This window comes from Pelodiscus sinensis, chromosome 3 (assembly GCF_049634645.1).
Source record: "Pelodiscus sinensis isolate JC-2024 chromosome 3, ASM4963464v1, whole genome shotgun sequence".
NCBI classification, from domain to species: Eukaryota; Metazoa; Chordata; order Testudines; family Trionychidae; genus Pelodiscus; species Pelodiscus sinensis.
In genome coordinates this window covers 81420821-81438267 of record NC_134713.1, presented here as the reverse complement: position 1 = coordinate 81438267, position 17447 = coordinate 81420821, and the positions used below count along the sequence as shown (strand labels likewise).

At 42.9% G+C, this 17447-nt stretch overlaps 1 protein-coding gene across 1 annotated transcript; it reads right to left on the bottom strand.

Annotated features, from left to right (window-relative positions):
• Window positions 1–9286: 9286 nt before the first annotated feature.
• MARCKS (myristoylated alanine rich protein kinase C substrate) lies at window positions 9287–13701 on the bottom strand. The gene is made up of 2 exons (XM_014573703.3): window positions 12943–13701; window positions 9287–11179 (listed from the first exon to the last, which is right to left on the bottom strand). Exons 1-2 carry the CDS (start codon window positions 13039–13041, stop codon window positions 10436–10438), a joined length of 843 nt encoding a protein of 280 aa, XP_014429189.2. The 5' UTR covers window positions 13042–13701; the 3' UTR covers window positions 9287–10435.
• Between the last annotated feature and the right edge of the window lie 3746 nt (window positions 13702–17447).

Genomic DNA, 17447 nt, shown 5'->3' with positions numbered 1-17447 from the left:
ACATGCACCCCTCCCCTGGCTGTGCCCATTGGAGCTGCAGTGGCCATGGAACAGGTTGGGGTAGTTATCTCTCCCTAGGCAGCCTGCATACAGAACCCCTCATCCCATTCTTTAAATGAAGAAAAACAAAAAACAATTGAGTTAAGGATCCACGCAGGGCTGGGTAAATCTTCTAGTTATGTCCCCCCCACACTCTTCCTCCCCGGTGGAGAAAAATATCTGTCACCTGGAGCCTATTAAAAATCCCTAACTTGCTATGGCCTCTACTCTTGGGTTTTCAGCTGTGTTAAATAATGTGTGTTAAACATAGCTCCCTTTACAAAACTTTCCCTCTGCTGTGGATAGATGACTTCAAAATCCTTTGTAGCAAAGCATGCTAAATACCTCTATGGCTATGCTTATCATGACAATTTTAGAGAAATGTCCCACCATTGCTCTCCAATAATATTAACAAATTGAAAGGATTAATATATATCAGCTACCAGCATTTTTACCACTAGAGCAAGCAGACAGCCTACACTACCATAAGAACATATGAAACAAAAGACAGACCTATGTAGCACTTTAAAGACTAACAAGATGGTTTATTAAGTGATGAGCTTTTGTGGGTCCGGCTCATGAAAGCTCATCACCTAATAAACCATCTTGTTAGTCTTTAAAGTGCTACCAAGTTCTGTCTTTTGTTTTAGCTAGACCAGACTAACACAGCTGCATCTCTATCACTATAAGAACATATGGACGGCCATACTGGGTCAGACCTAATGTCCATCTAGCCCAGTATCCTGCCTTCCAACAGTGGCCACTCTTACCATTGCTAACATCAGAGGAGCTTTATCTAAATGTGGTAGGAGAATTTTAAACATAGTTGCTATGGATAAAACCAGAGTCAGTCAGGAGTCCAGCATGGTTTGCTAGAGCCAGTGTCTAACTCAGCTAATTGTCTAACTGGGTGGACCCTAATTTTCAATATCAGGTGAAATGGAGCAGTGAGGATAGCTATGTTGGATGCCTGTTATCAGACATGATTGAAAAGCCTGGAGTGGCAACAGCCTAAGAAACCAAAGGGCATGTATGCATAAAAGATAGTTGAGAAAGCATGTTTATATAAAAAAGTCATTTTCTTATTTCCATGAAGCTATTACAACTAGGAATGTTAAATATCGTTTAATTGAATAGTCGAGTAACCTCATGAATTTTTATCAGTTATTCGACTATTCTATAGTTCCCAGGGGCAGGCTGGCAGCCAGTGCACTCCGGCCCCCAAGGAGTCCCCTGCCACTCCACGTTGCTGCCTCTGTATCAGAGATAGTAGCGTGGGGTACCAGGCAGGAGTTGGTCCACAAGGGAAGTCAGTTTAAAAACCAGCTCCCTTCATGGACCAGCTGCTGCCTGGCTCCTGATACACTGTAAATGCAGAGCCACAGCAGGAGTAGGTCCCAGACTCATTGCAAGCCAGGACTGAGCTAGCCTGCTAAAAAATGTACTGGCAAGGTGGGGAGGGAAATGCATGTAGTCTATAGCATTAACCTATAAGCTTTTGCTTACAGGTGAATTGGCTAATAGACTACATTACTACATCCCTAATTACAACAGCTGTACATACATTCACACAGCATGGTGGCTGAGTAGTTTGGGTGCTTGTCTACAATCCTAGGATCATAGGTTTTTATGTCACTTGATCTCACACAGAAAGACCACTTAAATGCAAATGGGCACCTGATCTATCAATTTACAGAGTCAAAGATGGTGCTAGGCACGTCACTCCCTGAGCCATTTCAGCCTGATAAGCCAAATGCAGCACAGGGATGACTTTGATATCTGTAAGGTAAAAGATGCCTGGAAGGAGCCTTTTAAATCCTCCAAATCATATTAGATCTTTGGTTCAGTTGTAGATGGAGTGAGTAGTTGTATCTGAAGCAAGTCCCCAGCAAATTCCCTTGCTTTGTGTAAATGTGTGTCAGTTGGAAGAAATAGTAAGCTTATGTCAGAGGAAAAGTATAACTTGGATTTGCCAGACTAGTTATTATTGTTAACAGCTATAGGTGAACATTTTTCAGGGAATCAAATAAGTCCTTAAAACTCCTTTTAATCAGAAAAAAAGAGGGAAAATCTCAACTTCCAAAATATATTTTTAATATTGCAAGTTTTAATCAAATGATTGTATCTTCATTGGGTAGTTAAACTATTTTTCTACAAAGGAAAGGTTATTTATCTGCATATGAAATCATCTTTCTTAACCAAACTAAATAAAAAACCACTGATCATATTAATTCCTAATAGTGTGTGAAACATTTAAAAGTTAAACATATTTCAATTGCACTACACCAAAGTGGCCTCATAGTGTCACTAAAGAGCTTTCAATAATACATGTCCCACCCCACCCCACCCCACCCACCTCCTTTATAAGAGTTTTCACTCAATGGCCAATTCTAATTTAATCTTATCTATTTTTATCATGTTCTTCACTGTTGAATCTATGAAAATATCCATGACTATCTATGCATTGAATTACTCTGATGATATACTCTTTTGGATCGTGGTTCAATCTTCATTAAGCTAAGTAGCATTAGGTACAAAAAGAAAGATGCAAGCCAGTCTCACGTAGCTCTTAAAAATAGAAATGGATAAAACTCCCTCTAAATCATGATCAAGCTGTAACACAAACAGGAACTGATGACTTTAACAATAGTAGGAAGTGAAATAGGCTGACCTTTCTGCATTCAAATTTGCAAGCCATCCAGGGCATGGAGGGCCTGATTTCTGTGCTTCTGCAGTAGTCAGCATACTAAGGTCCCACAGCTGATTTGGGCATTTGGAGCACTACCATAATACAGGTATTTTTCAATGATCATTTTTAACAATGTGAAGGTGACTGAATTGGTATCAAAGGCAATTCTTTCAGATAAGCCAGTGTTCTGCTATCTTCCACTACTACACCCATCCTCAGCATGAATCTACTTTAAAAACTGGGGTTGTGACCATCATCCACTGATTTATTATTTTCATTTTTAAACCAATTCATCATTACAATATGAATGTTCCAATGAGTCTATGCAGTATGTAAGCCTCTCACTTATAAGTGTCCCTCCCATCACCTATTTTTATCTATTTTTATCTATGCTCCACACCATGGCTAGGTCTAGACTGGCATGATTTTCTGCAAAAGTTTTTCCGTTAAAAGCATTTGCGGAAAAGAGCATCTAGATTGGAACGGATGCTTTTGCGCAAAAGCACTTTTTGCGGAAAAGCGTCAGTGCCAATCTAGACGTGGTTTTGCGCAAGAAAGCCCCGATCGCCATTTTCGCCGTCGGGGCTTTTTTGCGCAGAATGGTTCTCAGCTGTCTACACTGGCCCTCTCCGAACGGGAGAGTCATTGTATTTGCGGAAGAACACTGACAATCTTACATTAGATCGCCAGTGTTCTTGCGCAAATTCAAAGCGGTGTAGACTGCTGGCAAGTTTTTCCGCAAAAGCAGTTGCTTTTGTGGAAAAACTTGCCAGTCTAGATGCAGCCCATGCGAAATGTCTAGCATTCAAGTCTTCTCCCTGTGATACTCTTTGTGTTATGATTTTCACTAAAGAGTATGGCTAGATGTTGGAGGGTTTTCGGGATACTGAAGGTATCCCAAAAAAACCTCCGCCGCGTCCAGGGAATGTGTTTGCTCTTCAGTTTTGTCTTTGTTTTTGTTTTGAAGAAGAGCAAATGCACTCTTTCTGAAGCCCCTGTATTCCTCATTCGATGAGGAAGAATGGGGCTTTTGAAAGAGGGTTTTTTTCTGAAATTTGGCCCAGTCTAGATGGACCAAATTTTGGAAAAACCTTTTCCGACAAAAGTATTGGAAAAAGTTATGCAAAATGCAGAGCACATTTTGTGTATCTTTTTCCGATAGGTCCTCGCATACCCTAAGTTGTGAACTTTGAACCAGTAGCTGCTTCTGAAAAAGAGTAACACCATCTACCTGTGCTCCTCACCCCATGGCTGTGTCTACACTGGCATGAATTTCCGGAACTGCTTAAAACGGAATACTATTCCGTTTTCAGTTTTTCCGGAAAAGGAGCATCTACATTGGCAGGCTGCTTTTCCGGAAAAGCCCTTTTTCCGGAAAAGCATCTGTGGCCAATGTAGACGCGCTTTTCTGGAAAAGAGCCCTGATCGCCATTTTCGCGATCGGGGCTTTTTTCCGGAAAAGACTACTGGGCCGTCTACACTGGCCCTTTTCCGGAACAGTGTTCCGGAATAAGGACTTATGCCCGAGCGGGAGCAGAATAGTTTTTCCAGAATAGCGGCTGATTTTGTACAGTAGAGCATCGTTGCTTTTCCGGAAATTCAAGGACCAGTGTAGACAGCTCGCAGCTTATTCCGGAAAAGCGGCTGATTTTCCGGAATAAGTGGCCCAGTGTAGACACAGCCCATTTGTGCCACAAATATAAATAACTATATTTTTTTTCCTGAAATCCCAAGAGAGACCAAATCCTTGGTTGCTCTGGATTATACATGGTAATTGAATTACAAAGACATTTTTATGGTACAAACTTCTAAATAATTATTTCCAGTAGGATCCACATGCCTAAGTACACTCTTACACAGCAAAAAAATCAAACAAAAACCATCCCCCCAGCAGTAGTCTCTGAATCTAGATCAGCTGATCAGCAAAAGACATCTTTTGTGCAAAAGCATCCATGCCAGTGTAGATGCTCTCTTGCGCAAGAAAGTTCCGACAGCCATTTTAGCCATCGGGCTTTCTTGCACAAGAAATTAACTTGCTTGTCTACACCGGCCCTCTGGCGCAAGTATTCTTGTGCAAGAGGGCTTATACCTGAGCGGGAGCATCAGAGTATTTGCGCAAGAAGCACTGATTTTGTACATTACAAAGTCAGTGTTCTTGTGCAAATTCTCACGGCCAGTGTAGACAGGCGGCAAGATTTTGCCCGTCTAGACGCACCCATAGGCTGTGTCTAGACTGGCCAGTTTTTCCGGAAAATCAGCCACTTTTCTGGAAAAACTTGCCAGCTGTCTAAACTGGCCTCTTGAATTTCTGCAAAAGCACTGACAATTTCATGTAAGATTGTCAGTGTTCTTGAGGAAATACTATGCGGCTCCCATTGAGGCAAAAGTCCTTTTGCGCAAAAGGGCAAGTGTAGACAGCTCAGCTTTGTTTTCCGCAAAAATGCCTGATCACAAAAATGGCGATTGGGGCTTTTTTGTGGAAAAGCGCGTCAAGATTGGCACGGACGCTTTTCTGCAAAAAGTGCTTTTGCGGAAAAGCGTCCGTGCCAATCTAGACACTCTTTTCTGAAAATGCTTTTAACTGAAAACTTTTCCGTTAAAAGCATTTCCGGAAAATCATGCCAGTCTAGACATAGCCATATAGTATAGCTGCAGCCTACACTGATTGCGGTAGATTTTCCTTGTGGGAGCTCCACCTTTTCACGTGATGGTAGGTAGGTTGACAGAAGCATTCTTTATCATTAGCCTAGGTGTGTGGATTTTTTCACACCCTTCAGCACCATAGCTATATCAGCACAAATGTTAATTGTAGACCTTAGGGCCTTGAATTAGTTATGTGTTTGGTGTAACATGGGAGTTATGAGATCAGAAGTCCTTCAAGATTCCTTAGATTATATCACATGTACTGTGGGGATTGTGAACATCAGAGTGGGTAGACTTGAATTCCTTCCTCTTGAAGAGGTCTTTAAGATCCTGCTCTATGTCTTTGGAAAAGTCACTTTCCCTACCTTTACAATAAAGTTGGTGGTTTCAATATAATCCTGAAATGATATGGTGTCATTTCTCACTACACTGATACCATATAGGTGAGAAAATACATAATTTTGGAGGGCTTTCCTATACATTATTTTACAATGATAGATTCAATGTTTCTATCTTTATTATTAAACTACTATATAGTAAAGTCCTGTTCAGGCCAATCATATTATCCCTTAACATGAAAATGTATACTTATACTGTCTTCTGTAAGAGGATTTCAAAGCATTCTGAAAACATTAACCTTCATATCATGCTGGTTAGTTATTAGCCCCACGCTACTGCACAATGCACTGTGAAGTAAAGCTTCTTGCTCATTTTCACACAGCAAAGATATGCAGACCTGGGAAATGGAAGAACCCAAATCTCCTGGCTCTCAATTTTGTGCTTTTAACAAGCTTCAGGTACTCAAGTACATGCCTTTTTATCCTGCAGCTCTATTAGCCACAGATATCTGTGGCTAACTGCCTGCTTTGCCTCTTAACCACGAAGAAACAGTTGTCAGGATAAACTGTTCATGAAATACACCACAGTGCTAGTGCTGCCTTTAAAAAAAAAATCTTCAGACAATAGAACTACTGCATATTTGTAGCACAGCTCCATCTTAACTGCTCCAACTGCCAGCTAACGCAGATCTGACACTAACAGCAGCAGACACCTATGCATGGATCAATGGTGGCCTATATGCCAATTCTATGCAGCCCCCAAACACCCCCACCCACTCACTAGCAGATCTGTTCTACAAAATAGGATCTTCCACAGCACCTGATGTTGCATACACTGCATTTTGATTACACTTCATGGAAGATGCCATTTTTCTATTGTATTTCTCTATGTGGTCCAGAGATGCCCCACAGGACCAAAACAGTTGGACCAGCTGGAATGGCTTGTAGCTCCACCTCCTAAAGTATTGTTTCATGGTACAGAGCTGCATATTTTAACAAGCATGTTTTCATTTGGACTGCTTACAGCTGCAAGAATTCAGATTCATTACTCATTAGCTGAACTCCTTTGAGCTATAGCAGGTGACCAACACAACAGACCTTCTGTCTATAGTTCATTGTAAACACAACATGCTATTTTCACCACCTGCCTACTCCATGAAACTAAAATATACTCCAGTCTATTTTAGTGATTCAATAGTGCTAAAAAAAATGAATACCTACAGCTAGACTGCTTCCAACAATTGCATGTTAGTATAGGAAACACCTTGTACTCAACCTCAAAAAATGACTTTTAACCAACATTTGAGTCTTGAAAGAGGACATTTTGCCACCCTCACTCTGTATTAGAGGATGCAGAGTTCAGTTAGTGTTGCAAGGTGTCACTATAAGGGAAGCAGTCAAACTTAGAGTTACAAAGTTAAAAGCAGGGCTGTACAAAAGGCAACACTTCAAAAACAATCCTTCTTAAACTTCAAATGCTAATGAATTTCACTTTAGAAAGTCCATTTAGAATAAGCCAGGCATTCAAGTTTTTGCTTTTAACTTGGACACAAATCCTTCCCCCTCATAGGAGAAAACAAGAATGTTTACAACCTATGGGAAGAGGATGTTTAGTGAGGGCCTGAGCGCAACATCAGAAATGGTTATATGGGCATTACTGAGTTCCAAAAAACAAAATATACACACTAAGTAGGAAGATGGACCTACTGTTAAGAGGATATTGTTTAAATTACATCATCACCACTATTTTACATGAAGTCAAATGATTATTCTTTCCCATTCATAAATGGAGGGTAAATAAATTAGAATTTGACACCCAACATGGATCAATTGACTAGAAATATTGCTATATGGAGACAGTGTTAGAATTTGGAAGTGGTTTTCGTAATGAAGGAGTTTTAGCCATGAGTAAGAACACCCTCCCCTTTTGATCAAATAATAAATTTAAGGGTCTGAATCTTGAAATGCTTATTCAAGTAAAACTCATTTTAGTAAAAAAATTTGCTGCTAATGAAAAAAAATGCATTGTATGATTTAGCCCAATAGAATATTTATCCACTTCAGGACATGGAGAATTTTATCCCTTTTCAACCTGCTCTTGCGCATCTGAGAGATTTCAAGCTTTCAAATGGATTTGAATTGCAAGTTATTACTGAAGATCAATATTAGCATTTCTTACTAAAAACACTGCAAATAGTTACACAGAAATAAACTGCTTTCTTGGTAAACAATTTAAACATTCACCAAGTATCAGCTATTGCTCTAAAGGGAACTCAGTGATTGTTCTTTATGGGTACATACAAGTTGACTAGTTAGACCTTTAAGAAAATCCTGGATTTAAATATAAAAAGGAATTTATTTTAAAATGACATTGACTATAGGGCCAAGACATCAAATTTCAATTTTTTTTTTTAAAACAAGCCATTTTATAAAAACCCTGAGTAAAGCAATTATAAGATTAACACCTTCAATCGATGTACTCCAAGAATGACACTGGTGTGGAGGATCTCATTTTACATCAATTTATTTCATCCCATGGCCATTATAGCATAATATTCAATACATTTCTAGAACTAGAGAGAAATACCAGGGTGACTAAAGTACATACAAGCCAAAATTAAAATGGTAGACAGCTGAATAAAAATAAGTATGCATTCAGCAGGAATCCATTGCAGTTAATTCGGTTCTTTTGGGAACAAGGTGCTAATGTGCCATTTTCTCATAAAATGAATCATAATTGCTTCCAAATAAAGTTTCTGCTGAAAATTTTGATGGAAGCAAGTGTAATACTATATGTTCTCCTATAAAGTTAGGAGAAAGTTTCTTGAATCAATTTCTACCCTCTGAACGCCCTTACTACTTTTACATAAACCTACTGTTTTATTAAGGCATAATATGCCCTGAGCAATATGTTGGAAATTAGCCAAACATCCAAACAATTAAAGGCAAGCACCGTATGACTATTTTTATTGACAATTTTAGGAATCTGTTTTGTAACTCATTTGTAGTTGAGAGTAAAAGCATATTTCTCCAATATGTTAAATTGCTAAGACTGCAGGGGGAAAAATGTTTAGGCTACAAATTTAAAACAGTTTGCCTAAAATTGGACACATGTAGAAGCAGAACAACAAAACAAGTGTGCCATTTATTTCAGTGCCTAACTGAGCAACTGGTTTTGAAAAAAATATTGGTTTAAAAATCTGTGTTCTAAAACACTCAACCCAATATAATCCAAGTCAAATATTACCTTTAAGAGGTAGGAATCTAGTGTGCTCTATACAACTTGTCTTAAAACCAAAATGGAACCTGGACAATGCCAGTCCTGTTATGCCATCACATCCTCCTCAGATTGACTTCTGTTTTTTTTATTTTAACCAAAGACTGGGTCACAAGTCATCTGGTGATATTGCTTATAAATTTCTTGAAAATAAAGACTTGGAGTATTACCGAATCCAAAATTCTAAACCACTTCTACAGATTGCATTAATGGCACACAAGCTCCTTCTCTATGCAAATGTAAGCCATACTTGCTAGTCCATTTAGATGTAAGAGGATTCATAAAAGAAACACAACCAAATTATACATTTTATTCACATTTATTTTTCGCTTTTAGTGTGCTCACAGAAAATTAGAACACCTTAAGCAGGAGTTTAATAGCAATTTTTGTAAGCAAAGTTACATTCCATCTCTAAGTCAAATTGGTCAAAGCTTCTCCAGTATTTACAAAAACATGATAGACAAGATGCTACACAAAAAACATTGCATCTGAAGAGTTTTCCTTTATTTTCAAAGACAACTGGAAAAGAAAGCATTGTCTGCTGTAATCAAAAACATACCACAGTATAAACAGTAACCATTCCACTTATCACAGCTTGATTTTGAGTTTAAAATTTGTGTTTAAAAGGTCCAAGATGACTGCAGTTTTACAAAAATGGGCAGGGTGGAAAGAGTTGCAAACTTCATGTGCTTCTGGATATCAAGATTTGTTTTTATACAATAGTCACAGTTAAAAACACCCTGCTGGTAATACATAATTACACTTTATTAAGGTCATAAACCAGCAATAAACAATAAAGCCTATACAACTTGTATTTCTACTTAATCACTGACTGGTACAGCTAACATGAGATAAGTGAAAAGTTCCTATGGTTTAAATGAATTCCTAAGACTATGATCTTTTTTCTGGGTATTGATTTTTTTCCTTTCCTTCCTAGTCAAGACTTGTAGTGTTGTAAACCTTATAGAACATCTGCCTCACAAAATACATTGTAATAACTTTCTTTTAAAAAAGACTAACCCCTTACATTGTTTCTTGTGGCACATTCTCTTGGCAATTATGTGCATCACTAATTCCTCATTGTGGCCCCTATCACTTCATTGGATATCCCTTATTGACCCCACCCATCTCCTTCATATATGGGCACGTCCATAGATTGACAAAGAAAGTTTACATTTTGAATAAAAGATGCAAAGTATGCAAAAACATTAATACTGATGGGAAAAAAAGGAACAAGGTAGAGGGAGGTGTTTAGACTCCCCTCTACCTGTTGGAATGGTGGTAACAGAATTATTTGAGATGGGATCTGTGGGGAGAGAAAAAAAAGAGAAAGACATCTTTTAAATCAATCCCTGGTTGTAGACAAGTTCTCCAAAACCAGTACCTGGCACCACTCCAACAAACAAACAGGGGGAGAAAAGTTCTTCGATTATCTCAAAATTGCCATGTTTACTCTGCCGACTCAGCTGGTGGGGCTTCTGGACTAGACTCAGATGGGGCTTCCTGCGTAGGAAGTGCTGGCTCTTCTACTTTGGGTGCCTCTTGTTCAGTTGAGGTGGCCTCAGTTGTAGCACTAGGGGCAGAGGCAGCTGGTGCCTCCTCTGGTTTATCCTCAGGCTTTTGCTCTTCAACGGGCTTGGCCTCTTCCCCCGCAGGCTTCTCTGGTGCCGTCTCCTCGGATTTTGCTTCCTGAGAGTCACCAGTCTCCTCCTTTGTTTCCTCTGTGCCACTGGCTGCAGCAGCGCAGGGCTCCTCCGGGGCAGGTTTGTCCTCCTCGTTGCTTGTGGCCTCTGGGGCAGTGGCTGCTTCCTCTTTCCCCCCCTCTGCGGAGGCCGCTGCACCTTCGCCCTCTGCTCCTTCGCCAGCCTCCTTTTTGTTCTTTTTAAAGGAGAAGCCACTTAGCTTAAAGGACTTTTTGAAGGAAAAGCGCTTCTTTTTTTTTTTCGGGGTCTCGCTGCTGGAAGAAGGGGTGGCTCCTTCCTCTGCCTTGGAGGAGGGCTCTCCCTCAGCAGGAGAGGCGGGCTCAGTACTCTCCGCTTCAGTGCCCTCCTTCTCAGAGGCAGGCTCAGAAGAGGCTTGCTCTTCCTTCGCCGTCTCTTCAGCGGGTGCACTGCCATTTGCTTGGACCTCCTCCTTGCCTGCCTCCGCAGCTGCCGGAGAGGCGTCTCCATTCACCTTCACGTGGCCATTTTCCTAGAAAGGGGGGGGGAAAAGAAACAACTCTTGTTATTGGAGAAAAACGATCCGCTCCCAGCCATATCCCCCACGCTCCACAGGGTGGCCTGTTCTCCCTGGTCTGCAGGCAAACCCCGGCTGGCTGGCCCCGAGGACTGACTGGCCAAGAATACTTGCCCTCTTGGCACTTTCACGCCACTACTAAGCCATGACTTGGGAGGCAGCGGATTTGCTCACATCACGGGACTAGCTGCAGAAACTGGAGGGGGCTGGGGGGTGCGCAGTAAGCGATAAAGTTAATATGGGAAGATTCCCCCCATTGCGCCTCTTGGGAGAAGGCAGCACTGAGCACTTGCCAATTGCACCTCCCCAGCTTAAAGCTCCCCAGGCCCAGCTTTGGGAGCGAAGCCATCAGCGCTACCCGGGAAACAGCCGAGCCAAGCCACGCCCCCGCTTGCTTTCATAGGCCATGCGGGGGACTCCTGTATGGTCGGGAGCCAACGCATCACCGAGCCACGGCGGAGCCCTGAGCTCCCCGCCCGCCCCTGCCATCATTTCAGCGCCGGCGGGACGCTGGCAGGCTGGGCTAGTGCGGGAGCGGCTCTTCGCCGGCAGGTGGCGCTGTGGCTCCGTCTGGAGAAGTCCCGAGGAGGGGGCAGGGAGGCGAGCAGCTGGCGGGCTGCGCGGGGAGCTGGGCTCACGCACGCCTTGTCCAGCAGCCGCGCAGCTGAGCCGAAAGGCTAACAAAGCTCGCCTCGGTCCTCGCGTCTGCGCCCCCCCCCTTCAGCCGACAATAAAAATCAAAATAAAGGAGAAGGCGCTCTTCTCCCCCTCCCCCCCCATCCTAGCTGGTTAAAAAAAGCGTCCCCGCCCTCTCCCCCCGCTGCATTTGCATTTTTAATGGGTCTAAAGCCTCTCTGGTGGACTACAGAGTCCGGCTGGCTGCAGCAAGCAGCTGCTAAGAGGCGTGGCGGGGGTGCCCGGTGCTTTCGATGCAGCAAGAGCCACTCAACTCCAGCGCACCTACTCTTGTTGCACCGGAGAGGGGCAGAGATCAGTCACCCCCCTCCCCCCAGGTCCGGACTGTGCTGAAGAAAGCAGGACGCTTAAAGTCTCCCAGAGCAAGTCACCCCCTCTCCCCCATCTTAAACCATAGTTTAGAGCTCAGATCCGTAGAGAAGTGTGGGCGAGGCATGCAACAATATGGAGAGGAACGTGCTTCGCTGCCCCTACCCTTCCCAGACATCTCCCAGAGACACAGCCTCAGCGCTTACCAACGGGGTACCTCCGGGCATGCCAGTTCCCTCCCCTAACCTCACTACCACCAATTTGCACTGCCCCCCCAAAGGGGGGGCACGCTAGCAAATTTCATACTAGCTGCCAATCTATCTCATCAGAGGCATTTTTTTTGGCTATTCACACACAAGTCTTCCAGACAAAAAGCTAATGCACGTTGTAGATGGTTGGCTTTCCGACCCATTCTGAATATCACATCCCTCAATTAATGAGCAGCTTGCACCCAACACAAATAACGCAGAGATTTTTATCTGCTCCACTCCATTAAGAAAAAGATCTGGGCTACAAAACCCTCCTACCCATCCCCATAAAGCAGTGAAAAAGCCATCTCTGTGCGTTGTTCTCAAGATAAAGGCTTTGTCCAGATCCTCCATCTCGTATGCTCGAAGCACATCGAAGGGGGAGGAAAAACTACACAGGATGCAAGGGGAAAAAAGTCCAAGTTTTGCGTTTTTAATTAAAAAAAAGAAGTGTGCGGAGATTACCTGTCCATTCGCCTTGGAAGGTGATGCAGCCACTGCTTCCCCAGGTTTCTCAGCAGCGGCTTCGCCTTTTGCAGCGGTCTTGGAGAACTGGGCACCCATGCTGTCTTATTCAACAAAGAAACTCAAGAGATCCAAAAGGAGGGGAACAAAGAGCGATGGGTTGGTATAAATACTGGGCGATCACCAGCAGCAGCAGCAACACACACACACCAGAGGGGGAAAAAAGAGAAGAGAGAACAGAACCGATTTATATGCACTCCTATTTAAAAATGTAAATTGAAGACATCAAAAGCAGCAGCATAGAAGGAAGGGGGGAAAGGAGGAAAAGAAGCCGAGCAAAAAAAAAGCCCAAGTTTAGTAAAAAGAAGTAATAAAAAATCCCAGATTTGTAGCCGTACTGTAGACAAGGGGAAAATGGAGAAATCTCCCTGGTTGCTAATAAGATGCGGAGTCCAACGCCCAAGTGCACAGATGAATGGGCTTCCCGAGCGCTGACGGCAGCCCCCCGCCCGTCACCGACCAATCACGGCGCCGCCAGACAAAGGAGGGGGCGGGGCTTCCAATTGGAGCGAACAATGGAGCCGCGATTGCAATAATTTGAAATCAGCCTTTGACTGATAATTAATACCCCGAAAATAAATAAATTAATGGAAAAATGCATGCACTATGTTTTTCTTCACTTAAAAACGATGATGCATGGGTTTATTGCCCTTTCTTTTAGGAGGTGAATTCACATTCCAAGGGGATTTCATCTGACTTCCCGTGGCTCCGTTTGTGTGTCTCTGTCTCTCTCCCCCATTTGGTTCTGTGTTAAATTAGAGACAATGGTGTGACTTGTGTGCTTGTGATTTCATCCTCTTTCCCCTACTCCATCTCCCTCCCCCTCCCCCCCAAGCCCCCGACTGCAGAAGATCAACAGTGTGCGAGGGTTTGAGTTTTGGATTTAATTGGTTCCAATTGTTCTATCGCCCCAATTTGGAAGGTATTTAAACCACGTAGATCCATCGAGTTTTGCCAAACGAGATCACGAGTTGAAATTAGTAGGTCTGTAGGCCAGATGTTGAAAATGCTAAAAGCAGCCGCGGCGGCCGCCGAAAAAACAAAATCAGACCTTTCCCCGCCCCCAGCAATATTGGCTTCAAATAAAATATTCTGCAATTAGCCTACGGCTCTAATTAAAGTCTGCTGTCTGATTATCTTTGATTTGTATTTTTGAAAACCTGTTTTCTGAGCCTGCGTCCATTTAGATTTTTCATGCATTAATTTAATGCATGAAGCGACGTTATCAGGGATATATCTGTGCTTTCAAAATTTTAAATTCTCGAATAATGCAACTTGAAACTCATTCGCTCGAAATAACAGTGATCTCGTGCACCAAGCAGCAATGACTTCCACGAATTACCAGGGATCTGAATCTCTTTTCTTGGGCGCTGGAGGGGCTTTTTGCATCTCTGACAGCCCAGGGTTTACCAGCTCGTCCCCTCCACCTCCCAGCTGAAATGGATAGACTACTGATTGGAAAGGCTTCCTAAACCTCTGTTTAAAAAGCAATAATGAAGAAAACTGACGGAATTACTTTTTAGAAAATCTCAAAACATTCTTATGAACAAGAATGTTACAACCATTAAAATAATCAAGGGTTCAGGATTTCAAGACACTCGTCCAAACCGCCCACCTCTCTGACCCCACAGATCACTGTGCTGCAGAATCTGATGATCTTTGTATGTTCGCTGCATTTCAATAACCCTAATATGGAACAATCCTTTATTTGTAGCAAAAGAAGAATCAGGGGAGGGGGTTTCGTTTCTGAGGGTAAAAAAACCGAGGGGGCATTTGTTTTTTAGATGAAGCTCTTATTCTCCTTGTGCTGCATTTCAAATATAACTTCCCTCCTGCGTTTCAATGAAAACGGATCGCATCGTGGAAAACACTTAGTACCAGCCTTGATTTCTTTGGTTTAATCATTATCTTTCTTTTCGAAACCAAGCTGAAAATCTGTAACGATTTGGTTTTATACACACTGTTTCGGTTTGATGCCTTATTCAATCACCAAGTTATATTTCCCCAGAGCTGATGTAAACAGGGTTTTGCAGAAGTGCATCGTGCCAGCAAACATATCTTATCGCCCTTGAGGGAAAAAAACGCTGGCCAGCTATCGGCACTGATGGTTGAAGGAAGCCAACCCCTTTGTGTAAATGGGAAAGTCCCAAACAGAAACGTAATCTAGACAAATCCAGTAACATCCAGGCGTTTGTGAAATGCACTTTGGAGGAGGCTGTTGATTTTCTTCACCAGAAAAGCTGGAAAAAATACCCTCCATCTGCACATTTTGTGGTTGCTGTGTTAAATTGCTGTGGATCCTAGCAATGTGGCGAGGCGCGTCTCCTCCAATATATGCACAGAGACCAAAAGGACTTGAGATGTTTCTGCAGAACCCCATGGAGGGGGGGGGGGGGGGGAGGATTCCTTTGTTACCCGGCTACATTGCTTTTGCAGGGTGCCCATTTACTGGGTATCGCCTGGTTTCCGTAGCGACGGCCGGCGAAGATTCGGAGCGATGAGGGCGGAGGGAATGGGGGGGGGGGGGACAAGAGACGGAGCAGAGCAGATGGCCCCAACCCGGGCGGGAGATGTGGTTGGCGCTGTGGCTGTAGCTGTTGCGGGGGGAGGGGGGGGGGAGTAGGAGTGAATGGTGGCTGCAGGGGCGGGATTCCACAGCTGAGCTCGGGAAGGCGTTTCCATGCCTTTCCAGCTGACCCGAATTGCGATCCTAATGCAGCTAGCTTGGATCTGGGGCTGGGGGCTGAGGATTCCGTGCCAGGGCTTAGCATGCGAAAGGGCAGCTGGACTAGTCTGAGGGAGGGGAAACGCGGGGAACAGACACGCGGTATTTCCAACACGGAAAGCAAATGAATGAGAGGAAAAGAAGTGAATTCCAGGGGAGGAAGGAACGGGGTGGGTGTGGAGTGGGGGCGCTGGGGAAGTGGGAAGAGAGTGTTGGGAGTTTTGTTCTCTCACATCCAAGCCGGGAAAGGAAGGCAAGAGAGCGTCTATTGCAGAGTTGTTGTAGCTGTGTTGGTCTCCAGACATTAGAGAGAGAAGGGTGGGGAGGTAATATCTTTTATTGGACTAACTTCTGGTGGAGAGAGACAGACACTTTTTTGAGAGCATAGGAGGAGCAAGGGAGCTGCTAATCAAGTTGACTAGTACAGTACTGTCTCTGCTTGTTTCCTTTTGCTTTCCCCCATCATTTTTTTTGCAGCCATCTGTTGTCAGATTGTGGGCTCTGAGGCAGGGAGCTGTTTCTTTCTTGTGTGTTTGTACATCACCTAGCACACAGTAACCCTGGCCCAGCTGAGGGCCCTAAGCAATAACACAGAAAATCAATAATAGTTACAAAGAGGAAGTTTTGTTTTTCAGTATCTTCATTAGGTCAGTAAAACCTGTTGGGAGTGTATATCTACTGCAAAGACAATTTGTTGTGACAAAGAACTTTGGTGGTCTCTGCCGAGATGCAAGACTTAGTGAGTGACAGCAACATGGTGCTAGGGCAGTCCTTCAGGTTCCTTGTGCTAGTCCTGTTTGCAAAGAAATGTTAGACTTTTATACATCCCTATTTGTTTGGCATTTTAATTTCTTTGGCTTAATAAACCTGATGACACGTTGCCTGAAGAGTAAGCCAGAACTGCAAAATCAGTGAAAAAAACCATGTGTCCCTTTGTCCCTTCCACATGCCAACTTATTTTGATTTCAAAGTAATGTCACACAAGCATTTTTACAGAATGATTGTAGGAGTCACAATGGAGTATGCATTGGGATCCCAATAAGTTTTCCAATTATCAGTTGTCTCGCTATTTTATCGTTCAACAGTAAAACAAGACAGTATTACTTATACAAATTCTTCTGTACAGATGGTACACACTGCTCAACCGGTTGTACAGCAATCCAGTTAAATAACTTAAAAGTACACATACGCTCCCTTTCACAAGTTCCCAACAAACACTGTAGATAACCTAAATTCAGAGCTGGAAACTTAACCCTCTGGTTAAACCACTTCCAGCTAGTCTTATGGCTGTTCACCATCACACATTGCCTCTTCTTGCCCCAACACACACACTCACATATGTTAGTGTAGATTCTTTTTTCTTCTGAACTGTTGGCAGTTAGCAATTTACATGACTAAATTTTTTTATTTAAGGCCAATCTGATGATGAGCAATTGTATTCTTCGCAGCACTAAGTCCCTTTCATCCGAAAGCATCCCAAAGTGCTTCACTAATCAATATACAAGCTATACACAGAGATCACTGAAGTTCTCTAATGGCACAAATACACAATTTAGGAGATAAAGTGAATAAGGATACTGTAATACCAGCTTGGTATTGAAAGAGAAATTTAGGGAAGGTAGCATGTAATTAACAAAGTATGAACTTTGCAAGGCACAATGGTTACAACTGCTACTCTTATGAAAACCTATAGCTGTGTCTACACTGCTGCAAAAGCGGC

Coding starts and splice junctions, on each gene's coding strand:
- MARCKS (XM_014573703.3), bottom strand. CDS start 13,041: ATGGGTGCCCAGTTCTCCAAGACCGCTGCAAAAGGCGAAGCCGCTGCT. Junction 11,180..12,942: donor CTTCCAAGGCGAATGGACAG/GTAATCTCCGCA, acceptor CCCCCTTTCTAG/GAAAATGGCCACGTGAAGGT.